The sequence below is a fragment of the Gopherus flavomarginatus genome, chromosome 6, assembly GCF_025201925.1.
Source record: "Gopherus flavomarginatus isolate rGopFla2 chromosome 6, rGopFla2.mat.asm, whole genome shotgun sequence".
Taxonomy (NCBI): domain Eukaryota; kingdom Metazoa; phylum Chordata; order Testudines; family Testudinidae; genus Gopherus; species Gopherus flavomarginatus.
The window spans coordinates 47,573,152-47,601,061 of NC_066622.1; the positions used below are offsets into that span (position 1 = coordinate 47,573,152).

Genomic DNA, 27,910 nt, shown 5'->3' on the forward strand with positions numbered 1-27,910 from the left:
CTGGCCTTAGAATCGATGACTCCATACAGCAGGTTCTTTTGCACAGCTTCCCATGTCAATTACACCATGTTACAGGGAGTGGGGAGGGAGAAAGGAGAAGAATCTGCTTTTAAAGTGTAACATACTCCACCTAACTTCTCCTGTGTTCTCTGCACTATTTGCTGGGGGAAAGGCTGTGTCTCTATATAAGCATCCTGTACCTTTATTTGTTCCATGGTTGCCAGTGTGTCTTTGGCTGCCTCTGCCAGAAGGGGACGTGCTGATTCTAGCTCTTCCTGCATCTTTGCTACATCTTCTGCTGTTCGCAGTAGCTAGAGAAAGCGAGAGAAATTCAGTTCCTTAGGTACCGTGTTCAGTGAATGCCAAGGTAATACGATGCCATAGATTTTGAGAAGGTGAAGTGAAGTTCAGGAATACTGCCCCCAGGGATGGAATTGGCTGCATAGTGTCTGACAATGAGTGGGTGCTTGCAGGGGGCTCGCGAATGCCCTTTTTAATTAAAAATCTTATTGTGAAATAACTTCACAGTAACTGACGGATGGGTCACATTTTCAGCTCTAGGCACCTAGCGCTGCTTGCAAAATGGGTGCGGTCCTGCTGCACATATTCACATCTGTGTGGCACTATGAACATTTGTGTGAGCAACTGTCTGTTGCGCAGGTACACAACTTATGTGAAAGGGCCCTAATGAAAATTTGGCAAAATTTTCCCACCTTGCAAGCAGTATTGCTCTCAGGAGCAGTAGCAATGAGCTGAAGCTGTGGTGGGTGATGTTTCTAGTCCAAATGCTGATCCTATTTTCAAGCCTACAGGACAAGCGTGTGCTCGTGAAAGCTCAGAATCTGCTCCAGAATTGTACAAAGTTTATACACACAGTGGTGGGGCAGGAGGACACAGGGCTAGATACTAGCTACCCCAAACAGCTGCACAGGGAGTGAATAGGAAAGGAAAGCCCCTTTTATGTTCTTCTTTTGTCCTTTCCACACAAAGTAAGCATAGCCAGAATGGATGTGCTTGCACTCCACATGAGCAAGGTAAGGGCACCCACAGTGCTAAACACCACCAGAGGGGTTACATGGCCGGGGAGAACACACCACGTGTTAGCAAAGGTTTATTAGTTGCCACAACTACATGCAGTCCTCCCAGCAACAGCGGAGGCTGCTTTCCTCTCTAGGCAGAATGCCTCTAGCAGCTACTGCCCATGTGCTACACAGCCATGACCCCAGTAATATGGCTCGGGGTTCTCAAAAGGCACATTTGTGTCCCACAGTCATTCAAGTTCTGTTTTCAGTCCAGGTAATTCAGAACCAACTCTAAGCCTTAACACACACCCTTGTATGCATCCTAGATGGGTCACTGGCAGATAGGATTGAACCCAGGGGCCTCTGGATCTAAAAACATGAGCCCCTACTACCCGAGCTGAAGAACCAGCTTAGTGGCTATAGTAGGCTCATATAACCTCTATGGGGACTAGCCACTAGAGGAGGGGGAAAAAGCCCCACACTATATTAGCATGAGCTAGATGTAGATGTTTTCTCTCACTGCATAACTATGAGTAAACAGCAGTGTGGCAGCTTGCAGGGTGGAGGATATCACTGCAGGAGCTTTAGTTGTAAAGAGTACACCAATTAAATAGATGATGGGAGCCCAAAGCTTCCCTGATTCTGAGGAACCAACCTTGTCCAAGCCACTCTTCATCCTCTTCTTTGCCGTGTTCAGCTCTTGTTTCTTTTTCCCAATCAGGGCTGTGAAAATGTCAAGGAGCTCCAGGTAGCTCTTGGGAGTGACATAATTGTGTCTGGCCAACTCTGCCAGGTATACTTTGCACTTCACTGCTACGCTCTGGTGGATCGCTACACACACCTGAATCTACAAGGAGCAGGGAAAGACGACCTTCTATTAGAAGAGTCCTATATAGGTATATGCACCAGCAAAATTGAAGTAAGTGGCACAAGACTTGGAGAGGAGCACAAAAGTAACCAAACTACTATTCCCTTATATACAATTGAGCTACAATGAGAGAGAAAGGCCAAGCAGTCCCATCTGAAGGCCATGATAGCACAGAAGTATAAAAAAAGGAGAGGAGATGACCATCTCCAACCGTAACAAAGTTAGTTCCTGATTTCACTCAGACCACCAGAAAATATTTCTCCATGACAAGATAAATGAGGACTTTTTACATGCGTTCTGCATTGCTTGAATCTAACAATCATCCAGCACAAATACATGTTGAATACACAGGACCCCTGCCTTATATTTTAAGGATGTCACTTACCATTCCATCTATAACTTCAGAGGTGGCTTCAAGGTCTGGGATCTCTTGTAAAAAGGAAGATGCAACGCACTGCAGGGCTTCTGAAGGCCACTCGTTAAACCAGTCAATAGTACAGCAGTTCACTAGAGAGGGGAACTGTCTCAGCCGTGCACGGAAGACCTCTCCAATAGGGCTAGGCAGCAAGGATTGGGTTGAGGGGGAAAGAAGGGAGAACGGCACATTATGATAGGTTCCAAAGAGCTGGGTGAAATACTGACTCTCACTTAAATGCATACTATATACCTACAGCGTAAGGAGGAGGTGATGCAGTTAGCAAGGGAGTCTATTATAGGATGAATTGTGAGGGGAGAAAGGAAGTAGGAGTGAGATCACCCCATACAGTGCTCTGCGGTTACTACTGGCCCCTTGACAGGAATGGCTATAGTGACAAGTATCTCTTTGGAAGGTTTATGGTGTGTATTCAGGGAAATCCACCTCCTTTGATTGTCAGAGGGCTACTGAAGTATAACAGTACAGGAATATTCAGCCTATAAGATGGTATCTGAGAAGTAAAACTGATGTAAAGTCTATCCGGAGCAAGTTATTGTAGCCCCAAGCCTGCTATCCTTACCATATGGCACAGTACCTTACTCCTCAAGTAGCCCCATTGAAATCAATGGATAAAGTATACTTATGTGAGTAGGTGTGGTGGGACTGAATCCCAAATGCATTAGTGTGTTATTTAGAGATGTTATTACCCTGAACAAAAGGGTTAATTGTGCACGAGTGGAAAGGAGGCCTTGTGCTTAGTCTAGGCAGCTCTATGGCCCCCAACATCATTTCACGATTTGACTCATAGGCTGGGAGGGCTCATACCTCATGCAAAGGACCATATGGATATTACTGCGAACTAGTCCTGTATATGCTGCCATCAGGTTGGCCTTGGTGGGCTGCTGCCCTAGGTCCTGAACGATGGGCTTCACAGTAGTCATGATCTGATCTTGCTCATCCGGGGCATACAGATTGGGAATGTCTCCGGAGTTCAACACATTGTTGATATCCTCCAGGAAAGACTCGCTTTTAATCTAGATGGAAGAATAAAAATAGTGTCCGTGGTAATAACAGAGCTGGTTGTCCAGACATCATATAAATCACCCCCGACCCCAAATATCTCAGCTTCCATGATAGGAGATCCCTTGCAAAGCTGGCTGGCTTCCAGCGGAGTGTGCTACAATGCATGGCATGTATCAACATTTATGGCACGTGTCAACATTTACAACATAATGTTCAACCATTTCCTGAGGATGTAGAACCATCTGGCAGAGCTCACAATCCATGGTGAAATTCTGAAATATGCCCTTGGAACCAGAAGGAACTAGTGCTGAGAGACATGCCTGTTTTTTCAGCCGTTTCACTCTGATAACACTCTGGTACCTGTGAGTCTGTGAATAGAAAGGTAATGGGCAGTCTCTGCAGGCCAGCCTTCAGCATGATTTTCTTGACATCTTCTCGCCACTCTGCCATCCCATAGTTTTTGGAAAGTTCAATCTGGAAACATTCATAATCGGCCCTAAGAGGGAGAGAGACTCAAAGTAAAAATCATGCTCTAAACAGGACTCCGCTTCTTTCATAAGAGACTCCAACCACTCCAGGATTTTTTTATGTGAAATGGAACATATTGCATGTGTTTTCTTATCCCTCCTAATGATGAGCATGTTGCTATCCTTATGCACATTTCACTAGGAGCATAGTACTGTAGTGCAATCAGAGATAAACGAAAGGGAGGGTTGGAATAAAATTTGCATTTACCCTGCAAGAGGATTAGTCCATTCCCCTTAGAACAGGGATGGGCAAACTTTTTGGCCCAAAGGCCACATCTGGGTATGGAAATTGTATGGCGGGCCATGAATGCTCACAACATTGGGGGTTGGGGAGCAGGGGGCATGAGGGCTTCAGCTGGGGGTGCAGGCTCTGGGGTGGGGTTGGCATGAGGGATTGGGGGTGCAGGAGGGTGTCCGGGCTGAGACTGAGGGGTTCGGAGGGTGGGAGGGGGATCAGGGCTTGGGCAGGGGGTTGGAGCATGGGAGTGGGTCAGGAGTGCAGGTTCTGGGGGACACTTACCTCAAGCAGCTCCCAGACGCAGTGGCATGTCCCCCCTCCAGCTCCTACATGGAGGCGCGGCCCCGTCCGCAGGCCCCATCCTTGCAGCTCCCATTGGCTGTGGTTCCCGGCCAATGGGAGCTGCAGGGGTGGCGATTAGGACGGGGGCAGCGTGTGGAGCTCCCTGGCTGCCCGTATGCATAGGAGCTGGAGAAGGAACATGCTGCTGCTTCTGGGAGCCACATGGAGCAGGGCAAGCCCCTGACCCTGCTCCCCAGCAGAAGTTTGAGGGCTGGATTAAGATGTCTAGAGGGCTGGATGTGGCTCCTGGGTCGTACTTTGTCCACCCCTGCCTTAGAAACACCAACATGTGTATTTTTGTTGAGCAGTTCTCTATATTCATCAGTCCCCAGGACCCTTTTCCCCGAAGTTTACACCTCTCTGTTCTCAAGATCCATACCTCAGCCTCTGGCTCTGAAGGACGGCTTGGTATTGCTTTCACAGCCTGCCCATACCATGCCTTACTAAGGGGTTACTACTTTGTAACTTATGCCATTGCCTTCCTGCTGTCCAGAGCTCCTGCTGGCATGAGAGAGAGACCAGGAATTGAACCTGTGTGTTTCATACTGTTGTGTAGAGCACACCACTAGGCCGCTGAGCTGGATTGGTCTTTGGTGTTTTTCTCATGGGACAGAATGGGAGGTGTTGAGAGCTAGCACTACCATAGCTGCTATGGTATTAATTAACAGACTATGAGATTCATAGAAAGGCAGCCCTGGCACAGCTGCTCGGTGCTAGCTGTACAGAAGTCTTTTTTCTTACATGTGAGATGCCAGTCTGGTGAGAGACTCCCTTCCACTTCCTCCAACGCCCAGGAGGAGAGCATTCCCCAGCGCCTGGCGAAGGATCCGGCTGATCCGGCAGATGTGCTGCATAGCATCCATAAAGAGCACCAGCTTCATCTTGGTGGTGTTGATCTGATTGTACTCCTCCATGTACTCCTCAATCACACGCATAAGCTGCAGGCAAACAGAGACAGGTAAAAACAACAACATGGCAAGCACAGCAGCTTCCCAGAGGCAATCCAAGGGAAAGACCAGCCCCTCATGGCAGAAATGATCCTTGAGAACCACATGTAGGTCGAAATAACGTACACCTGATGTGGTGCTCACTTCAATAAGGGGCCACCAGCACTACATCTAATCATCGCCTGCTGGCTAGGCCATGGAGTTGTCTATTAGAGGCCACATGGGTCTCATTTTCTGGACTCAAGATGGAAAGAATAGCTGCTGAAAAAGAGAAATAAACCAGTGTGACAGACCCAGGCCAGTGTGGTACAGGAGTCTGGTAGAGGGCAAATATACTAGTCACTGTCTGAGTAGTTTTCTGTTCCCTGAGTGACTAGAGCAGGGGCTGCACTGGAGTAATCAGGAACCTGCTAGAACCAATTAAGGCAGACAGGCTGATTAGAACACCTGCCGCCAATCAAGGCAGGCTAACCAGGGCACCTGGGTTTAAAAAGGAGCTCACTCCAGTCAGGGAGGAAGGAGCCAGAGGAGAGGAAGTGCATGTGAGGAGCTGGGAGCAAGAGGCACAAGGAGCTGAGAGTGAGAGGGTGTGCTGCTGGAAGACTACGGAGTACAAGTGTTATCAGACACCAGGAGGAAGGTCCTGTGGTGAGGATAAAGGTGTTTGGAGGAGGCCATGGGGAAGTAGCCCAGGGAGTTGTAGCTGTCATGCAGCTGTTACAAGAGGCACTATAGACAGCTGCAATCCACAGGGCCCTGGGCTGGAACCCGGAGTAGAGGGCGGGCCCGGGTTCCCCCCAAACCTCCCAACTCCTGATCAGACACAAGAGGAGTTGATCCAGACTGTGGGGAAGATCACTGAGGTGAGCAAATCTGCCAATAAGCGCAGGACCCACCAAGGTAGAAGAGGAACTTTGTCACACCAGACAAAGAATCACCTGAATCCAACCCTTCAGAAAAGAGGAAATACTATATTGAGTTTAACCTCCCTAGCCAAAACGTCTCACCCACATGATTATTTAAACAGTATCTTGTGCCAATTCCATCAGGGTCTTCTTCAACAGTGTTGCCCAGAGGTTAATGCAATGGACCTGGGGTTAATATTTTATGGGTTCTACTCTCAGTTCTGCCATGGATTCACAGTGGGAACTTGGGCAAGTAACTTAATCTCTCGTACCTTTGAAATCAATGGAAATTAGAAGTCTAAATACTTTTATGGATCTGGGCCTCACCGTGTATTTTGTCCATCAATAAAATGGGCATGGGTACATTTACCTACCAGAGAGGAGGCTGAATTAATTAATGAATGTACTTCATTTAGCAGTCATGAGATGAGAGGTGATGATATTATTTGTTTCCAGTAGTAAGTGCAAACTACATTGCTTATCAATAAAATGTTTATAATTTTACCTTTTGTTTATTAACATTACCACAGTAGTACTCAGGGCTGGCTCCAGGCACCAACTTATCAAACGGCAACTCTGGAGAGGGACGGCACTTTCACGTATTCGGCGGCAATTCGGCGGAGGGTCCCTCACTCCAGCTTGGAGTGAAGGACCTCCCGTTGAATTGCCGCAAATCACTATCACAATTGCGATCGTGGCTTTTTTTTGTTTTGTTTTGTTTTGGCTGCTTGGGGCGGCCAAACCCCTGGAGCTGGCCCTGGTAGTACTACTCTCCTCCAACAGGGAATCCTGCAGTAATGATAATTACTTGTAAAGGTCAATTGTAAAGATCTTATTGGCTAGCACTGTCCTATTGAACATAAAGCTGAGATTCCTTCTAGTCAATTCCATCCTCCAGTTCTGAGTATTGCACTCAGGTTAGGAGGGTTGGCACAGAAGGTTGCCTATTGCTCTTTGCAGGATCATTATTACCTGCCCAAACACGAGAAGAAGTAGGGGAATTTGGAATGACATCACTTCCTAGTTCAATTCAATTCAGGTTCTCATATTTTGTCCATCATGCATTTGGAGGCTAGCCTGACTTTGTAGAGCATTACATGGCTGGCACTGGGTATGGGATCATATCCTAACCAACTCAGCATAGCCCAGCAATGTTAACACTGGGTAGGAGACACATTCTAAACAAACACTCAGCTAGAGAAGACACATAGCTTGTATCAGCTATGCCTTTTTAGTGTTCAACAGGAGTGAATACAAGGAAAAGAAAGTCATAAAAATGGAGAGAAATCAAAAGCATCCTACCTTTTCCTGGTCATCAATTAGTTCATATATTTTGACATCAGCACCAGGTATCATGAAATCCCCAAACAGAACGGGCTGGTAGGGAATAACCTCCTCAAAGGTGGTGTCCCACTCTGCCATCATGCTCTTCATCAGATCATCAAACCAGTTGCGGTCCTCATCATTAACCAGGCGGTCGCGGAACACGCGGCAACTCTCATGATACCAGAGCCTGAGCAGGTGCAGTTTCTCCTGGCAGAGAATCCCAGTGAGATATGTTCATTAGGCTACGAGTCCCTCCTGCAGGATTGTTAGGTTAGCTCCAGAACATGTGGTCATTTTCTAACTCTCAGTTAGAAATAGAAGAATTTGGAAGGACACCGCTAAACCCCTTTCTTAGCAGCATTCCATGCTAAATCATGTGCTTTACAGAGGAGTTAATTAACACTGCAATAAACATCTGGGCGATTATTCCCCAGGCCAGGGTAACTTTAAAATCCACATTGTTAGAGTTCAATCCGTCATCTCTTATTAGATTTTAATTTTTCCTTTATTACTATTTTCACCAGGTCCGAGATTAAGACCGGAAAGACCCATTATGATAATCTAACCTGCCTTGCAGAATACAGGTCAAAGAACTTCTGCCAGCAATTCCTGTACTAAGTCCATATCTCGCTACAGCATATTGTTTAGAAGGACATCCACTCTTGATTTAAAGACCTCAAGTGGTGGAGAACCCACAATATCCCTAGGTAAACTGTCTTTTCCCCCAAAGGAAACTGACCCAAGACAGCATCCTGGGTGTTGGAACTCCTCTAGCAGCATCCATTCCAGTTTACACGTGGATTTCATATTTAGAATTGTGTAAAAAGACACAACAAATAGGGTATTTCTGTGCATTTATTACACTTGGGTAGTGTCAAAATGCACAAGTCTGAGTAACCTGGAAAATGCAACAAGCCCCTACTAATAATGTAAGGCCTCTGGCAGCTTCTTCCCTTTCTATGTCCCTTTTTGAACCTTGACCTGCGTGCAGTGAGATCTGGAATTCCCCAGGCAGTACAGAATGATGTGAGATAAAATGGTGGGAGGACTCACCTCGATCTTGCAGGCTTCGGCCATGAGCATCCCCTGGAAAACTTTGGAGAGGTCCCTCAGATTAAAGGTATAGTGCGACTTTGCTGGAGTAGGCAACAGTTGGGACGTGATGGTTGAATACACACGAATGGTGGCGTCGACAAGGGGCTCATTCAAGTGCTCGACACCAGGGGCTCCAGCTGCAGGAACAGAAGGCAGCGGCATTTCTGGGGTGTGAAGGACTGACAGAATTCAAGCACAATAGACAGGCAGACTGACACTGATGCCACTATTGCTATTGTTCAGTAACACTCGTTGTGGACCTTGCCTGAGGCCCTGGCCATCCCCTCAGCTTGCCATATTTGTTGAATCTGAAGCCAACGGGCTCAGTGTTGACCAATACTCAAGGGGAGACTCTTCACCAGTCATAGCCAGACTTTGTCCAACTAGTCCACACACGTGAGCTCAGTAGCGAGTATCAATCCTGTCCTACCAATGAGGCAACCCTGACCTACTAAGCAGCAGCTGCAGTACAAAGGCCACACTCAGAAGCATCTGTAAAGACTGAACATGTACAAAAAAGTATCTTATGTGCGCGGGCAGATTAAAGCAAAGAGAGTAGAAAGCAATGGGGGATGTCACGAATAAGGGAATAGGGGGGCGCCTAATGAGCATTATGCCATCTTGGATTTCTGGGATACATTTGTCACACATCAAACTCAATTAACGTGGGGTTCTCAAGGAACGATTTCCTATGAGGGTGGTGAAAGGCAGGATTAAAAGCATGCCAGTTACCAAAACATTTTTTATCCTAATCCAGTTTCTTATTAAAAAAATAGCTTTGTAACAGCCCTTTCACACCCTATAATCATGCCCACTTTTTACGAAGCTGACTAAGATCCCACCAAACATGGCCAAATTCATTGCTTGTACCTTTGACTCACACCCACAGACCTCGCTTTGGCCCCAAGTTCATACCTAGGAGCCAACATCTCCTGTCATTGCTTAGAATCCCTGCACGGGTGCCCAGAAATCTCTGCTCTGGCCCTTGGTTACAGCTTGCTGTTCATACTCCTTTCCAGTGTTTACACTCAGATGCTCAGCTCTGTGGATGTGACCTTAAATTCACACCTTGGTCCCAAACCACCCAGCTCAGGCCCATGGATGGGAATAAAAGGCAACTAGAAATGGACAAATGATGATGAGACTACAACACAAAATGAAATCAATTCTAAGTGACTTGTTCTATTCTGAAAATCTTTTCCCTGGGTGGCTACAGCACCTTCGCAGACTCCAGTACTCACTGCTCAGCTGTTCACAGGCTACAGCTGTTGGAAAATAAAAGAAACCCCTGCTTCTTCTACAACGTCTGAAGCCAACTGCAGAGATCATGCAACACATCTTGCCCAGTCATCTGGGCAAATGTCTGAGTCTACTGAAAGATACAGGTAACTCATAGTTTTAGAATCCTTCTCAGCACTCCGTGAGCCCTGTCCTGTTCACAATGTATGGTTTGTGTTCAGTCACTCTTACTTACGGACTGGATCTCTGAAACTTCTGCCTCCAAGGAGTCCGGCTAGAAAATCAAGGAAGAAAAACAAAGATTGTTTTCTATTGGCAAAGATAGATAATACCCACAGCACTTTGTCCAGCACACAGAAAATCCTTTTTAAGAGGACTAGCCTATGTCAGATTATATGTACACTTTTCAGGGCCTGATTCTCTATGGTGGTAAATTGGCACATCTCCACTGAACATGACGAAAATGTGCCAATTTACCCTGGTGCTCAGAGTCAAATGATAGTTTCTCAGAAACACTTTCCATTCCAGATTCCAGCATTTCTTAATCCCCTCATTAGCTTAATTCTTAACCAAGGGGGGATGTAGATGGGCAGAGACTTGAGAATTGAAGAGGAAAAGCTTTGTGTTCTCAGAACTTACCCATCCAGCTGCCAAGAATGGTGGAGAAGATTTTCTTCTTGCTGCTGTCCTCCATCTCCGTAAAGGAAAGATAGTTGAAATGACGGGTGAGCCGTGCCGTGATGGCATTCCTTCCTCCGCCTGGGGGGCCCATGGCACAGACGAAGTTAATATCCACCAGATTCTTAAAGGTACCTGGGAAATAATCCAGAGGAAAGTAATGGTGTAGCTGCATGCCAAGCCTAAACCAGAAATGTTTTCTATGAATCCTACGTCTCACTCGCTAGCTATGTATACACACTGGAGGCTGGTTACTCTGAATTAGCCTAATTAGTCAGCATGCCAACCCTAGAGAATATAAACAGTGTTAGGCAAAGAACCTGGATCATACCAATCTGTTTCCTGTCGTACCAGCCCTGGTGGTCCATCCACTGCCGAAGCAGCTCAATGGGTGGCTGAGCACCATAGGTCTCCAGTGCCGGCATATTTAGGTCATCAATGAAAAATATGAAGTACTTCCCAAGAGGAGGACCAAACACCCCCTTTCTCCTGCAAGGATGGAGAAAGCATGTGAGAATGGAGATGGCTGAAGGGAGCACAGCCCAATACTTCTATTACCAAAGGACTCCTGACACAACCCAGTCCAAAGGACCCACTGCATAAGCTGTCTATGGATTCACCCCCCTTCTGTGGATCTGCATTCCAACCCCGCTATCTCCCGAAAAGGCACAACACAGTGTTCAGGTGAAGTCCTCTGGTTACTTCAGAATTCTGTCTCAAGTTACACCTATCCAATCCCAATGAAGCCCGTATAGTTGCAGTGGTGTAAGACCGACCAGAATTTGGTCCCATCAGTCTGTTTGCCCTCCTTGATGAATGCATTGTGACCCATTAATGATGATGGGAGTCACCTGCATATCTCAAGTAGCGAAATATACCTCTAAATGTTATATTGTCAGTCAGGAGAACTTGAAGTGAATCAGAGAGAATGTCTTATATGGACTTCACACAATAGATCACTGGATGCATCAAATCAGATTGTGAATGGTGAAGGGTGAAGCAAGCCTCTTTGGGGTTAAGAATTAATGCTGCTAGCCCATGCTGGATGATTCTTGGCATGCAATAGCTAACATTTCCTCCCCTCACCAGTTTCCTTGAAGATCCAGTACCCGGATTGTGGGAATGATCGCTGCTAGTTAGGCCAAATTGTGTAGCATTTAAAGGATAACAAGGAATGGTGCAACATCAACAGACTCTTACTACTGTCTTTTATTGTCCATTGCATCCAATGTTTCTAGCCCTCCCTGATCCAGAGTTAGGATTGGAGTTCCCTTTATTTTCCTCAGCTAGAGTTACATTTGGACTGTGTCCTTTCAGTGCTTGGGATGGAACCGAAGGACAAAGGTATTAACAGAGAGGCATATCAATGACAGGAGTGCTGCCTTCGCTAGCACAAGAGTTTTGCCTTTTATCCAGTTTGCTGTCAATGAGGTCCTGGGTTTGGTTGGCTGAGGTGCGAGCAGAAAATGTTAGAAAGTGGGTGATGTATTCTAGAGGCAAGTTCTTCAAAAGCTTGTCTGAAATCGTGAGAGTCTTCCCAGTGCCAGTTGGACCAACACAGAGAACCTGAAGTGAGACAAAGGAAAGGCAGTCATCATTGCAGTGTAAACCCAGGTAGATAGAATAACCATTTGTCAACTGGTTTGCTTTCACTGTCTCAGATGGGACAACATAGATTCTTACCAAAACCAGTCAAGGACAAAAAGTTTACTCTCTTCGTTAGGGAGGCAGATCAGGATAACAGATCTCTCTTACAATGAAAAGAACTGAACTGGAGAAGTAGGGGAGGGAGCCCTAGAGAGCAAGGAAATCTTGGATGATGATTGGTCGACCTATTAGAGCAAGTGAGGCTGAATCCAGCATCTGCACTGCCTCGGTCTATCCATGTAAAGTTGGCATCAGCTCAGTTGCTGAGGAAAAAGAATAATGATGCTTGTAAGCCAAGTACCACGTCCAACTACAGGAATGAATGTCTGCAGCAGGGGGAGAATTTAACTGTATTAGGTATTTCTAAGGCACCTATCACCATACAGAAAATGGGACCACAGCCAAAGAGACAAAGGTTATATCCAAAAGCAAAGGCAAGGTCAAGACACATACTGGTTTTCGATTGGTGAGCAGCATTTCCAGCAGGTGGGCCATCTGGACAGTATTCATTGTGGGGATTATAATGTCACAGAAGCTTGTGTCAGGAACTATAGTGAACTGTACAGTGGAATCCATCCAATTCACCCAGCCCACCTGAAAGACAGAGTTGTTACTGGAAGAAGCAACCGCCTGTAAAATGGTGATAATAAGAGTCAGCACTTACACTGTGCTTTTCCTCTTCAAAGCTCTTTGTATAGAGTAGGAATGGATTTCTTAGGTGACCTGATTCCTGGTCCCTTGCTCTCTTCTCTACAACATCTCTATATATATTATTGTCCCCCAAAGCGGCTGACACTTTTACTATGGACTAAGGGCAGCCTGAGGGTTAGAGATTGTTGTCACTCTTGAATCCTTTCCAAAAACTTGGTTCAAATGTTGACAGAACATTTGAGATAACTGCAAGAACAGTTGGTACCATTAGACAGAGACCTAAATCGTAAGGGGGAAATAGATCTGACTGAAAAGGAGGAAGACCTTTCTCTATGTTTGTTGCAGTCTCCATTCCTGTGTTCACCTGAAATGTATGGGGCAGAGAGGCTGTGTGTGTGCATGAAATGAATTACCATCCCACTTGAAAAAAGACAGAGGCCAAAATCTACTAACTCAAGGCCAGCCCAAAGATTAGGGAATGGGTCCATCAGTGAGGCTCAGAGAATCCTCCTCCAGATTCCATTTCTGAGGTCTTTCCCTAGTGCAAATAGCTCCCATGCTGCCTCTGCCACTGCTCAGAGAACCAGAAAAATGCAGGGCTGGAAGGGACCTCAAGAAGTCATCAAGTCCAGCCCCCTGAGCTGTGGCTATACCAAGTCAACCTTGACCATCCCAGACAGGTGTTTGTCCAACTTGTTTTTAAAAGCTTCCAATCATGGAGACTCCATGACCTCCCTTTGGAAGCCTATTCCAGAGCTAACCTACCCTTATAATTAGAAAGGTTTTCCAAATATCTAACCTAACTCACTCTTGCTGCAGATTATGTCCATTACTTCTTGTCCTACCTTCAGTGAATATGGAGAAAAATTGATCACCATCCTCAACATACTGGAAGACTATTATCAGGTCTCAGTCTTCTTTTATCAAGACTAAATATGCACGTTATTTTTAACCTTTCCTCATAGATCAAGTTTTCTAAACATTTTGTTACTTTCCTCTAAACTCTCTTCAGTTTGTCCACATCCTTTCTAAATTGTGGAGCCCAGAATTGGACATAGTGCTCCAGCTGGAGCTTCAGCAGCGCCGATTAGAGCAGGACAGTTACCTCCTGTGTCTTACATACAATTCTCCTGTTAAACTCCAAAATAATAATAGCCTTTTTCGCAGCTGCATCACATTGAGGACTCATAGTCAGTTTGCTCATGGCTATCCCAAGCACCAGCACCATGAAACTGTCACAAATCCTCTTATTTTTACTTCTCTCTCCCTCCCTTCCAGCCTTCTGAATAACGTCAGTGAAATTGACCAGACTTTGGACATTTCCCAACATGGGGAAAGCCCTAAGCAATGGCAGAGGCACTGCAACTGTCTGCAGACTTGCATTTGGAAGACCTACTTCACAATCACAAGGGTAAGAAACCTTTTTTTAAACACAACGTTCAATTTCTCTTTAGACATCTCCACCCAGTATGGCAAGGCTCCTGCTTGCCCCTGGTGAGTAGATTTTACTGTGTGTGCAGTACTTTAGCCTTAGCTGCTGGTCCCTCCCTTCTATTCTTTAGTTTGATGAATTGCTCAGCTTTTTAATCCACAAGTTAGAGGCGGGTAAAGTCTTTACCTCCTTGACAACATCTTCATCTATATCTTCCTCGGGATTGCTGAGCCCAGCATCATCCAGTTTATAATCATAAACCAGCCCCTCCTCTGGGAAAAGTAACTGGATCTGTGGGGAATAAAGCAGAGCATGAATGTCACACCTGGTTCTGGTCCAGATCAATTGACCAACAGGAACCAGGCTAATATGGAGAACATTACTTTTCAGCAATGAAATTCTGTCCAGTCCATAGGGTTTATCTCTCTCTATCCTCTTTCCTAGAGGTTTTGATGTAGCTGTTCTGATGAAGCTTGACGTTTTCCCCCTGTAGATAATACTCCATGAGGGACCCTTACACAAATCTTCTGGAAATTCAGGGAGCTCTGTTATTCCTGTCACCAGGTGCTACCATCATGAGCTAATATTACCTTTACATCCACTTACCTGTTCGCTTGCCATCTTCTCTCTCAACCACAAGCTGAAGGCCACACGGCTTTGGGCATCTCCAGTTGCACCCACACTCCAGATCAAGGAGAACATGAACCAGGGTTCAATCAGTTCTCCAAGTCGGTCAGCCTTCTCACGGGGAACCTTCCTAATTCCCTGAATATCCAATAAGCAGCACAAATTTAATCCTTACACACAGTTCAATTGGACTGGGGGTTAAATATGTGCACCTCAATGAAAATCTTGATGCCTCCATTTAGTTTATTTACTGCTTTTCTGAATGATTCTTAGATGAATCCATTCATTACAGACTGTGAGCCAAATTCTGCTCTCAGTTACATTGGTGTAAATCCAGAGAAGCTCCATTGTTACTCTGGATTTTTGTTATTGTCAATGAGAGCAGAATTTGACCTGTGGATTTTAATGCCTGTTTCCTTCAATATCAATACAAAGAAACTACCATCCCGGGTGTATTCCTAAATATAAATGTGCAACCTGTTTCATCCAGTACTATAATTGTGGAGCTGCTGTTGTAGTTAGCAGACTATCCTCTTGCTTTATAGTATAATCCTCTATTGTGTACAGAGCTAGAGTCATCCTTCTCTGGTGTATTGCAGATAGTCCTCAACATAACCATGTGTTCAGCATGAGTCAGGGCAATGCTGTATGTAGATGAGCTTCAGAGTAACTGACCAAGCTCCCTCCAGCACTATGCATAGAACGCACTGTTTCCCTGTAACTTCCATCCTGTACTGTGCACAGGTGGTAGCTGTGTGTTCCTCCTACACTCAGCAGTTTAACGCTCTAATGCCATGAGCAGCAAAAGCAACAAACAGATGACACAAAAATTCCTACCTCAATGGGAATGAAAGGTTCAAAGAAGCACTCCAGTAGTTTGAGAAGGCTCATCGTCAGGTTACTGTCTGTTGAGGCAATTATCTCTTTCACTGAACTCCGGACAAAGCTGATGGACTCCTGCAAGGATCAGGCAGACACAGCTCAGCTCCTGTGTCATCTTCCTTTCAAGAGTTTATTTACCTCCTAGGGCTTCAGTTTCCCCTTTTCTCACTGCATGTTACATTTATCAGGGAGGTCACAGCTGAAAATTCTGCTATTTCAAGCTGTGCCCCAAATACCATTTGCTTCAGCCAGAGAATGGAGGCCGAGGAGAGAGTCTGAGTAAACCTCTTCTATTTAATACTGAATAGATTATAATACAGCAACAGTCCTGCTCTTTTTGCCATCATTGCTGATAAATAGCTTTTAAAATATTACTGACAGCGCTCTGTTGTTCTCCATCAAAACGATGGAAATAGCAAGGCTCAGTTTTACAATTCAGAGCTACTTCCCTCTGTGGAATAACTCCACAGAAGGAAACAGAGTTACCGCAGGAAAGAATTTGGCATGCTGATTATAAAAAAACACACAGTCCTTTGGGCCAGTTTGAAGAAGTCACATCTATATGGATTAGTGAGTACATAAGTTATTAAGACCAGCAGATTCACTCTGGGTACTGGCAGTATTCAATCATTTAGGCATTTAATCTTAGATGTGGCTAAAATCTTAGAGCTTTAGAAGGACAGACTACTCTAAAACTAACCCAACAGATTCTGAGCAACTGACATCCTAAAGCTAGGTCTGTCAGACAGACCGGGACAGATCTGGAACTTGACAGGAGCTCACCTCTAGAAATCTGCTGAAGAGGGATGTTAACTGCTCTGAAAAAGGCTTCATGATGTCTGGAATTTTCCTCAGCCAGCACCCAGTGAAGGGCTTGAGACCCAAGAGGCTGGGCTCCAGGTAAACCATGCCGCACCGGGAGACTGTGGCAGGGGAGGCAACAGCCAGGTCCTGTACTTCAAACATCATGGTCATCATCTGAAAACCATGAATGGAAAACAAGGATCTGTCAGCATAGCTCAGCCTTAGGAAAGACAGGCTCCTAGGCTCTTTCAGCATGGCTCAGCAATAAGGTCACCTATCCGGCTCAAAGGAATTGGCTCTAATAATGCAGTGCTTTGCCTCTGGTGTTGGGAGGGAAGCAGGTAATGCCGTAGGGGAATAAAGTGAATGCTCGGGTTCCCTGGGATTTTCACCTCAGTGGACTCAGACTTAAGCTGGGATTGTCAAAGAAGCAAAAGAAGTTAGAATTCCCAACACCCCTTGAACGTCAGTAGCATTTGGCCTAGCCCTCCTTTGAAAATCTGAGGCTCAGTGCCTGTCTGCAGAAGTATGGCGCATATACTGCAGTCAAACAGAAAGAACCAAATGTAGCTTGCCAGCTCTTTAGAGCAGGGGCCACCTTGTTCTCTGTCTGTACTGCACCTAGCACACTGGAGTCCTGGTTCATGACGAGGGCTCTTAACTATTACTGCTATACAGATGGTAATCTCCGCAGGAATCCGTCCTGTACTTAACGTTAACTGGAAATGCAAAGGCAATTCTGCACCAAGTTACAGCGAGCGAACAGAGGAGAGAACAACTAGAGAGGAGAGAGAAACAGGACAGCAAGAGAAGAGAGGTTAGTTACCTCTGTTAGCTTAATGATTTCTCCAGAGCTAAGACACAGCTTCTTATTATCATCCAGCACGGTGTTCATATTCTCAATCCAGAGAGCGTCGACTGGCCCATCAAACACATACCATTTCTTATTTGTATCACTGGCGATTGCTCCCACCCGAATGAGTGATGAAAGAATCCCATCTGTCCTGTAACATGGGAGGAAAGAGGCAAGAGAAGCTGTAACAGTTGCTTTCTTTATATCTATCTCCAAGTGAAATTCTGACCCTGTTGAAATCAATGGCAAAATTTCCACCAACTTCCCTGGAGCAGGATTTCACTCTGGGTTCATATACTGTGTATCTGAATGCCTCGCAAGTTTATTAAAGTGAGCAGCTAAAGATGTCTCTCTCCTTCCCCAGTAAATCTCTAGAATCTGCACATCTTTTTAGCATAACCTTTTTAGGAAACATACTCCACTCTGTGAGTGAAGATCCCGATTCCTGTTGCTCCTATGTACATAGCACAACATAGACACTAATAATGCATCCATACAATGCCAGTGGTGCTGCTGGTGATGAGTGGGATAGTGGAGGAGAAAGTGATGGATGTTGATGTCTGGGATTTAATCTGTACGTGAATGTCTACAGTGCAATTGTTGCTCAGATTCTCAACTGCACTCCCATTATTAAATAATTATTGTTATTTATATAGCACCACAGATGTTCATGGCCATTGTTACCGAGATCAAAAGAAAACAGACTAGTCTGAAGCCCAGCTGATTAAAAGAGATAGATTTATGTCTCTAAATGTGTTTTATATGGAGACTGTATTTTTTGTCACGCTGATGTGTCTATGTGCTGCCCTTGGGCAGGAACCACATCGTAAATAAGCTGTCAAGCTTAACTGGAATATACTATAGAAATATCCTTCAATAAAGATTCACTGGAGCCCAGAGCTAGTGAGCTTCAGGGTACAGTATGAGAAATGTATTTGCTTTCGCTTTTATCAGAGGTTTTTTCTTTTATTGGTTTTTATAGTTTTCTGGAACACACGTTCTTTAACTTTGCTCCTAAGCATCTGGCTGGTATGACAGGAAGTGTTACAATAATGCAAGTGGATCTTACATTATAGCATGTGGATCTCCATCAATCCACCAAGCCCTTCTGAGCCAGTCTCAGAGAAGAACATTTAGAAGCCCAGCCAGTGATAAGTGGGCTGTCGAGAAGGGAGATGAGTCTCTCTCAATAAGGAGTCTGCAGAATGAGGATGGAGAAAACCACTGAAATAAGTAGTATAGGGCAGATATTCAAGCACAAAGATAGGTTCCTAATTCCCAATGGCAGGCAATGAGAGTTGGGAACCTAACTTCTCTTTGACTGTCTTCCCTTAGTTACAGAAGGCCATCAGCACAAGCCAGATTTACATAGCACAAAAGGCATTCTTCACTCTTTCCTCTAAAGCAAATAAAGCTCTTTAAGGTGCTGTATCCTAGAGAGTTCATAGACCTAGATGGATGACAAGAAGCCCTAGACCAGATGAGAAAGAGGATGATGGGTTTTGTCCTTTACCATTCATGCGTTAGCAAGTCAAACTCTCCATAAAGCTGGCCCATAGTGATGGATTTCGGATTCAGTATAAAGTAGTTGACTGCTTCATAATTCCCACCACTGACCGAAGGCTGACCTTTCAGAGAGGTCATTGCAGCTGCCAGAACTCTGTAACACTGCAGAGACAGAAGGGAAGGGAATTAAATATTATGGCTTCTATGACCACAATCAGAGGGGAAGTAAACTTGCAGGGATATGATTCCGAAGATAGCGAGGAAGGAGGAGATGTAATGAAGGATTTTGCGCAAGTGTCTGGAAGTAGCCTGGGAAATGGATCTGTAAGAAAGAGGCTGATCACAGAAAACAAGGGAAGGAACTTAAATCATCAATACTAGCGGCTGGTGAAATATCTGGAGACCCTACATGATAGTAGTTGAAGCTGGCCAGCCTCAAAACCATCTTCAAACTTCTGTATGGCACTCTGAAGTTTAGGACACCGCGAGTAAGCCTCAGAGACTGATTGCAAAGCCTAGAAGAGCAGGTTGCTAATATACTTCACCACTGCTACAATCCATATTTTCATCTATATTTCAAGTCAGAACAAAAACCTCTCACTCCCATAGCTGCTATGCACAGAGAGCTGGAAATGCTACAGCATTAGTGTTTTTTGCAAGATTTAACACTCTTCTATGATTCCCCATTCCACTCCCATCTAGCTATTCATATACATGCAATGGCTCACTGTACCCAATGCAGCGTCTCAATCACCTTTACCTTTGTTTTCCCCGAGCCTGCTGGCCCCACCAGCATGAGGCCGTGGCGCACCACAGTGGTTTCATACAGCTGGATGCACTTTGTCACAAAACCTGAGAAGGAACAAGATTCTGAATGTGGATCTTGTAATCTGTTTCACTTGCCAGCAAATCCAAGGGCTGCATGCTCCAACTGGCAGAGCAATGGACTTGGTGCCCACATCACATAAGCCAGTACGGTTTTACTGGCCTGTAATGACCCTGGCTTCAATCCAGCAAAAGACTCGCCTATGTGCTGAACTTTAAGCAAAAAGCAGTCCCACTGAAGACAACAAGACTAGTCCTATCCTTAAAGTTAAGCAGGTGAGACAAAGTTAAGTAGGATCGCAGCCCCATAGGTAGTGATGCATATAGTTGGTTCTTTTGGCCAAACAGTCATTGGCCATAATCATCACAGCAGTGATACTCAGACGACAGTGGTCCAGGACCCCAATTAGCGATCAGCATTACCCAAAAGTGCTACTGTAGTGTGAATTCAGCATTTCATTTACTCTTTTATCTATCTATCTATATGTACACACATAATGTGTGCGCATATATATATATATATTACTCTTACAGCAAAATGACTGACCAAGTATTATTATTTTATCAATTACAATTGGTTGATAACACAGCAAAAGCCTCCTGATTGCTTAATAATTAAATCACACAGTGTTTTAATATCATGTGCTGCAATGAGTCGCAGGAGACACATTAAAGAGCCACTTGTGGCTCGGGAACCTCAGTCTGAGTATCGCTGCATTAGAGTAATTCAGCCCTTATCAAATCACCTAGTGCCTAATATCCATATTGTATTTCAATAGCTCATCAAGGAGTGATGCATCCAATAACAACAAGAGATGACACCACATTCTGTATTGGATCCCTGCATTTCACTGTTCAGCATTGTCCCTGAGTAGCATGGCACTGAATAAAAGGTATCTTCTGCAGTATTAAGGAAATGGCAAAACAATGGAAAATAATTGTTTTGAGCTCTTTACTGCTCCTTTATAATGTACAAAGATTTTCTCAAATATGTGTTCTGGTTGTTTTAAACTTCTGAGTTTTATTTTGCATTGGAAACATCAGGTCCTGACTTATTCCATTTTTCTGGAGGCCTCTGACATGTTTTGGAGACACTGAAAAATGATACCATAGCTGGAGATTGAAATCCAAGGTGCAAGTCTCCCAGTGTAAGAGTCAATATCCCTCACACAGTCACCTAGGGGATGGGAGGGCTGCCACTTAGGCTTTAACCTCCAACTGTGATGTCACTCTCCAAGTCCTCCAAACATTGCTTCAGACCTCTGTGAAAGAAAGGAAAGTCGGGGCCTTGTATTTCTGCTGTACCAGGCAGTAAAACACTAGGAAAATAGTTGATGCAGCTATTTTCACATGCCATAGAGGTGGCAGCACATGCATGTGCGCACACACACACACACACACACACACACACACTTTAGTTCACTTTGCCATTCACCTTTAAGAGCTTTTCCACTTACCCTCAACATCCTTCAGGTTTTCTTTGATGCAGGATTTGCGGATTGCTTCTTCTAGGATGCCATATTCAATAGGCTCCTCTTTGATCTTGGGAAACAAGTCAGAGATAATACCATTGAACAGCTTGAGGTCATCCTGGAGGAACTTGGGTACATTGACATCCCGGATGGCCCTAAGGCAGATCAGCTCCTACAAGGAATTAAGGACCAATAGTTAAACGAACTCTGCTCCCCTTCCTGCTTCCTTCTGCAAGATGCCCGTCACATCAATCATCCTCAGCCTGGTTTGCCAGGGTCTTCACTTCTGAAGTCGTGTCTATTTTGTTCTTTGCTTTTTCTCAGGTTGCACCTCTGTGAGCCCTTTAAAATTCTATCTCCCTGGAATTCTTACTGACTGCAGTGACCCCTGCTGATGAATACAGCACAATGTGTGTGGAACCATAATGGATGAAACTAGAATGTACTTGCTTCATTCATGGTAGGATTCTCTCTCTTTAGGTTGCCAGCAGCTGAGATCACAGTCTTCACAGCTCTCATTCCAAAGTCATAATGGTCCTGTACCAGGCATGGAGGAAATGACTAAATTAGACAGCGCATCATCCTGGAACAATGAACCTGCAATCTCAATCTATTAGGTGGGGGGGAAGGGAGTATTTCCTTGGAACAGCTGTCCTCCCACCCACATCAGTTTGCTAGGTAAGCTAGAAAAGTCATCTCCTTTAACAGCAAGTCTTATGCCCCAGGAGCATTGTCCTGGCTGAGGAGATGGAGGGTAACTGGATGAAGAGAAATATTAAAAGGAACTGCTGTTGGGCCCAAGTGTCATGCAAGAGCAGCTCTGCACATTCGTGTAAAGTAAATGAAACTACAGCATGAGGGATAGCTGGGCCACAACTGGATGCAAATCATCATTAAAGAAGAATGAGATGGATGAAGGAGGGACACAGATGTGGTTGTGAAAGTGGAAAAGGCTCGAGGGCCTGTGGAACATTAAAATACTATGGAGTCTTGAATTAAGAAAGACACTCCAATACTCCAGGCCCTTCCCATTTTAGAAAAGGCTATACATCAAGAAGTCACAGACCTGGCTGCTGAGCTGTTCCGATGACAGCTTGAACGTAGTGGTGATCTTCTTTGCTAGGATCTTGGCTTCATTGAACCCAAAGGAGTAGAGAGAAATCTCTGCAATCATGGAGTAATCTGGAACCATCATAGCCACAGGACGGAAGAGAGCCTGGAATATACAAATCCATTCAGACGGGATAAAGACACCACTTTATTCCCTGCTCTCTCCTCCAACAGGTCTAGACTTGTGAGAATTCTACTCCTAGGGTGCAGTAGGAGCTTTAAAACATACGAACACAAAAGCAGCCATAGTGGCTCTGACCAAAGGTCCATCTAGCCCAGTATCCTGTGCCCCAGAGGGAATGAACAGAACAGGCAATCATCAAGTGATCCATCCCTTCTCACCCATTCCCAGCTTCTGTCAAACAGAGGCTAGGGACGCCATTGATGGACCTACTCTCTATGAACTTATCTAGTTCTCTTTTGAGCCCTTCTCTGTAGGATCTATCCCAGTTTCAGTGTTTACTTACAGATGTGGTTTTTTATATCAAAATGATCCTAGAATCCTACCAAAAGCATCTTCTCTATCTCTTGTGGCATGGGCATGCCCAGATCACCAACCACCTTGCTACACTGACTGGCAGAAGCACAGCGTTGTCCATTTCTTACAATACTGGAGACATTGTTCTCTAAGCAGAATACCACCGTTCAGAATCGCACCTGGGTTCATGCTGGCTAAGCTGGGGTGAGTAAGCTGGAATGGCACAAAAAAGCCACACAAGCTCCCCTTTTCTGGGAGGTCTGCTGAAGATCAGTGCTATTCACATAGGACACAATGGTGGTAGAGGAGAAGGCAAAGCCTGGACAGCCAGAGAACAAACTGATTCAGTCCATCTCCCCAGCAGCCTACACGGGTGGGCTCCTATAGATCCCCAACCACAATGAATAGCTGCCCTGTCCCAGTTAAAATCTTGAAGGAAGGCAGCAGCTGCAACACCTTCTGCCCTCTCTTTGGGTGAATCTCTGGTGGGTCACCAGGTGGGAGAGGGAGGAGCAATTTACAGTTTCAGTGACTCAGGCCTCAGACTTTGCACAATCCACAGCTTCACTATTAACAGTGTAAATACCAAGGTGGAGTTCTATCCTGAAAAGGTACAGCATAAAAATGGCATTATGGAGTGTGACAGACCCAGACCAGTGGGGTACAGGAGTCTGGTGGAGGGCAAATATACTGGTCACTGGATGAGTAGTTTTCTGTTCCCTGAGTAACCAGAGAAGGGGCTGCACTAGAGTAATCAGGAACCTGCTAGACCCAATTAAGGCAGACCGGCTGATTAGATCACCTGCAGCTAATCAAGGCAGGCTAATCAGGGCACCTGGGTTTAAAAAGGCGCTCACTCCAGTCAGGTGAGGAGGAGCCAGAGGAGGGGAAGTGTGTGTGAGAGGAGCTGGGAGCAAGAGGCACCAGGAGCTGAGAGTGAGAGGGTGTGCTGCTGGAGGACTAAGGAGTACAAGCGTTATCAGACACCAGGAGGAAGGTCCTGTGGTGAGGAGAAAGAAGGTGTTTGGAGGAGGCCATGGGGAAGTAGCCCAGGGAGTTGTAGCTGTCATGCAGCTGTTACAAGAGGCACTATAGACAGCTGCAATCCACAGGGCCCTGGGCTGGAACCCGGAGTAGAGGGTGCACCGGGTTCCTCCCAAACCTCCCAACTCCTGATCAGACACAGGAGAAGTTGATCCAGACTGTGGGAAAGATCACTGAGGTGAGCATATCTGCCAATAAGCGCAGGACCCACCAAGGTAGAGGAGGAACTTTGTCACAGGAGATGCGGGTTTAATGTCTCTCATTCACAAATTGTTATAACTGACTAATTTTTAAGTATCTGTGCCACAAGCTCACTTGAACCCACTAGCCAGGCCAGGTCACACTCAGCTCATGTACAAGCAACAAGAAAATCTGTATGCTTCTTTCACAGTCATTATGAAGTTTGTAAAGTTAAGGGCCTGTTTTCTAAAGAAGGTAGTGATTGCAGGTGCCTCCATTTCTGGGAGCCCAACTTAACATGCCTGATTGGATTTTCATCAGGCGGGCACTCAGCACACTTAGGAAATCAGGCCCTCTGCAGCTGAGCCCCCAGAATCACTCGGCTCTTTGGAGAGGGAGATCTGGATGTTTCTAACTATATTTTATTTTTCTTATTGCATCCACTCTGTGCTGAGTATTTTTCCAGCCATTTCCCCAGCAGGGCAGAGACCAGCCTCAGCGAGCATCTCAGCTTTCATGCTTGCTAAAGAGGTATGGCATTGTGAGATGGAGCTGTGGCATTGGCTATACCAGGGCTACTCCAATGCACATGGCCTCCTGTATACCCTGGCAGGGTACTGGTCCATCAGGAAATAATGTGAACGCTCATGCTTAGGTGGTTCAATTTCACTGGAGGTAGCAAGGAGTCTCCACAACACCAGGGAAATGTGTGTGGCTGGAGAAAAGACACTGTAGCCGTAAGACATTGTAATCACGAGCTGTGTCATTCTTTTAAATCCCCTCTAAAGACAGAACCAAGAAGTCAGTAAGCTTTCCTGAAACTGATTCTTCCATGCTGGGCTGCTTCTAAATCCCCAGGTCAGCCCACTCTAAGATGCCTCTTCACTATATGGAACAGCAGCCACAGACTTCCCTTATTAAATATTAGGTCTCTCAATCTCTTAAATATTTGTCTGTTCAACTCATGTGACTTGCCAAGTGGGCAGCTATATCCCACTCCCATCTCTACGTGAGGGTGAGGTACAGAATATATTCATTTTTCAGTAATAATCTGGATAGTTTAGGTCCTTATTTTGCCCCCATCTCCACAGTATCATGGTAATCTTTAATGTATTTACCCTCTCAATATCCCTGTGAGACCAGGCAGAGCTATTATCCCCAGCTTACAGATGGGGAACTGAGGCACTGAGACACTAAATGACTTGTCCAAGGTCACACAGAAAGTCTGTGGTAGAGCAGGGAATTGGACCCAAGTCAGATTAGCAGACCACAGAACCATCCTTCCTCTCTGTGCTAGTGCATTGATGATGTTTACTGACCTTTAAGTTATCTGGTAATTCAGTGCGTCCAGCATATCCAGGGTTCATGGTGATGAAGACTGCACAGGATGGGACCAGTGGGATCTCAGTTCCTTCAAACATGAAGCGGTCCACCTAGAAAACGAAAACATGGCCATGCCCAATAAACAAAGGCAGGGACTCTGGAATTAAATAAGCAGATGACAGGATCTTCCTTTGTACCAAAAAAACAACCACTTTCCCCTCTATATTGAAATTAGCTACTGGGGACAGGTATGGGTCACCTCACTGGTATGAATGACTAGCTCTGGCTCCCATACAGAAATCCAGTCTTATGAGCAGTATTTCTCCTCCTTTTATGAAGAGCCCGGCTCTTACACAGAAGATTTACTGATCACTTACAATATTTCTTTTGCTCACGAAGAGGCTTCCAACCCCCAGCTATAAACAGACAGACACCTTCACATTTATTCTGTCTGTGAATTGGGGACAGAATTAATTTGTGGCATGAGGCGAGAAAAAGCCTGAAATTCCTTTTAAGAGAGAGCGAACAGTTTCAGATGGTGGATAAAGCAGCAGAATTCATTGCAAGCAAGTTTCTACTAAGCCAATGTCAAGCAGCTTCAGATCTTAACCTTTATCAATCCTCCCAGGAGCAGCACAGTGGTTGGCTGTTAGAATTACTGACTGCTGACTCTCCATATGGGATCAAGAACTCAGAGGTGTGTGTTGGGCGGGGGGGGGAGGCTTTGCTTTGGAAATATCTGGGGGCTGGATAACACACTGAATTCCTTCAATCACTTACAAGCAACCATGCTGGCTTTTTCCTAGTCACAACAGTACATCTTACTTCTTGTATCGCAGTGGAGGCCATCAGGAATGGTAGCACAGTCTCATCTGTGCCACTAAGTGTCCATATTGACTCTAAGATTAGAACCAAATATAGGACAGAGACGTAAAGGACAATGTCTGGATTGCCCTTCTCTATCTTTGAAGACTCACCCTTTGCTGCTGGGCCTTCTGAATGGTTGTGATCTGTTGAGCCACTACAGACAGCACCTCAATGTCAATGCGGTTAAACTCATCAAAGCAAGCCCACGCACCAGAGCTGAGCAGGGAAGGGAAAACCAGAGAAGTGTCAGGAACACAGAGATAGGGAGAAATTCTAGCAGTTCAACCAGCCCTAAGTATCAGTTCTGTGTGTGTGGGTGGCCATGTGAGAGAGAGGCAGGAAACGAATCCAACAGTCCTCAGCATTGCTGCTAGGATACTACACCATGGTTACCTGGGAAGGTAACCATATGGGCAGCCTGATACAAACACAGCATATTACAGGTCTGCTATTGAAAGGGACATCAACTCAGCCTCTCATTTTGTATCCATAATGTGGGTGCAGCTGACATAATTTAGACATCTAAGATGCCTGCATTGCATTCCAGGAAGAGACATCTGTGCATGAGAGAGGTGCTCTCATCATTAGGTATGTTCAAAAAAAGACATAAAACTACTTCCAAAAAAACGTCTAGCAAAGGATATTGGAATGCATTGGCTGCACGTGTGCAATGCACAATTGGACCAGCTCTGTCTGTTATGCAGAGAACGGGGCCAATTCTATAAGGATTCCTTGGGAACCACAACAGGCTGTCCTGGCTACTCAGTCAAGGCTATGGTCAGCAGGTTCTCTCCTCTGGAGATTTAAAAGATCTGAGGACTGACCCAGCCGGACATGCAAAGGGTCAAAGACGTACATTTGAGCTGAAAGCATTTGTAGACAGCCCCAAATGAAAATGGTACAAAGCATTTTATTTTTGCTTGACAAGAATCCAACTGTTCCTTTATACTGGCACAACAATGCCTCTATCTTTCCTTCCAACAGACATAAGGCTAGCATCATCTGCCCATCCCATCACTCATTAGCTCTGGAACTGCAAAGTTCCTAGATGATTAAAACAATGCAGAAACGCCCTCTTCATTCCCCCTTAACGTTAGGCCACAGCTCCCCTCTTTTCCTTATGGCTACCGCTCCAAGGCCCTCATCCAGATTGCCAGCACCTCCCCCCTCCCACCCACTTGTAAGGCACAGGTGGCATTTTATTTTTCCTAAACCACTTTTTGCACCTAGCTAATCCCTTCAGGAATTTTCCCATAGCCATGAAGTCAAGCTGGTCAGAGCAGTTGAACACTACTGTCTGTATGGCTAGAGCTTTCCCCAGATCTTTAGTTGTTTCAGTTTTGCCCGTTCCAGCAGGTCCTGCAGGTGCTCCTCCAAATTTTAGATGCAGGGCTCCAGTAAGTGTCAAGTAGCACCTACAGCAATGAAGAAAACAGTGATCATTAGAAATGTTCCTACTTGGGCTTAAGAACTGTAGATCCCATTTCATTATTTAAGGTGATCTGCTCTATCTATCTGCCTGGCATGATCACTGGAAATCCATCCCATATTATTCAGAAAGCTTTACTTACATATTCAGGGATT

The 27,910-nt window shown here is 45.3% G+C and overlaps 1 protein-coding gene across 4 annotated transcripts in view; it reads right to left on the reverse strand.

The window, feature by feature from the left end:
* DNAH1 (dynein axonemal heavy chain 1) overlaps positions 1-27,910 on the reverse strand; it is a 140,762-nt gene that overhangs the window by 47,260 nt on the left and 65,592 nt on the right. For all 4 annotated transcript variants that reach the window (XM_050958623.1, XM_050958622.1, XM_050958621.1 and 1 more), the window contains 26 exons: positions 27,553-27,741; positions 26,437-26,542; positions 25,456-25,569; positions 22,391-22,540; positions 21,775-21,861; positions 21,310-21,496; positions 19,788-19,879; positions 19,035-19,189; positions 17,495-17,672; positions 16,648-16,842; positions 15,820-15,939; positions 14,962-15,120; positions 14,542-14,646; positions 12,726-12,866; positions 12,031-12,191; positions 10,957-11,114; positions 10,587-10,760; positions 10,183-10,221; positions 8,667-8,845; positions 7,590-7,820; positions 5,177-5,373; positions 3,689-3,824; positions 3,131-3,339; positions 2,276-2,447; positions 1,678-1,869; positions 201-311 (listed from right to left, as the gene is read on the reverse strand). In XM_050958623.1, the coding sequence (XP_050814580.1) occupies positions 201-311; positions 1,678-1,869; positions 2,276-2,447; positions 3,131-3,339; positions 3,689-3,824; positions 5,177-5,373; positions 7,590-7,820; positions 8,667-8,845; positions 10,183-10,221; positions 10,587-10,760; positions 10,957-11,114; positions 12,031-12,191; positions 12,726-12,866; positions 14,542-14,646; positions 14,962-15,120; positions 15,820-15,939; positions 16,648-16,842; positions 17,495-17,672; positions 19,035-19,189; positions 19,788-19,879; positions 21,310-21,496; positions 21,775-21,861; positions 22,391-22,540; positions 25,456-25,569; positions 26,437-26,542; positions 27,553-27,741 (3,937 nt within the window). The remainder of the gene's footprint in view (positions 1-200; positions 312-1,677; positions 1,870-2,275; positions 2,448-3,130; positions 3,340-3,688; positions 3,825-5,176; positions 5,374-7,589; positions 7,821-8,666; positions 8,846-10,182; positions 10,222-10,586; positions 10,761-10,956; positions 11,115-12,030; positions 12,192-12,725; positions 12,867-14,541; positions 14,647-14,961; positions 15,121-15,819; positions 15,940-16,647; positions 16,843-17,494; positions 17,673-19,034; positions 19,190-19,787; positions 19,880-21,309; positions 21,497-21,774; positions 21,862-22,390; positions 22,541-25,455; positions 25,570-26,436; positions 26,543-27,552; positions 27,742-27,910) is intronic.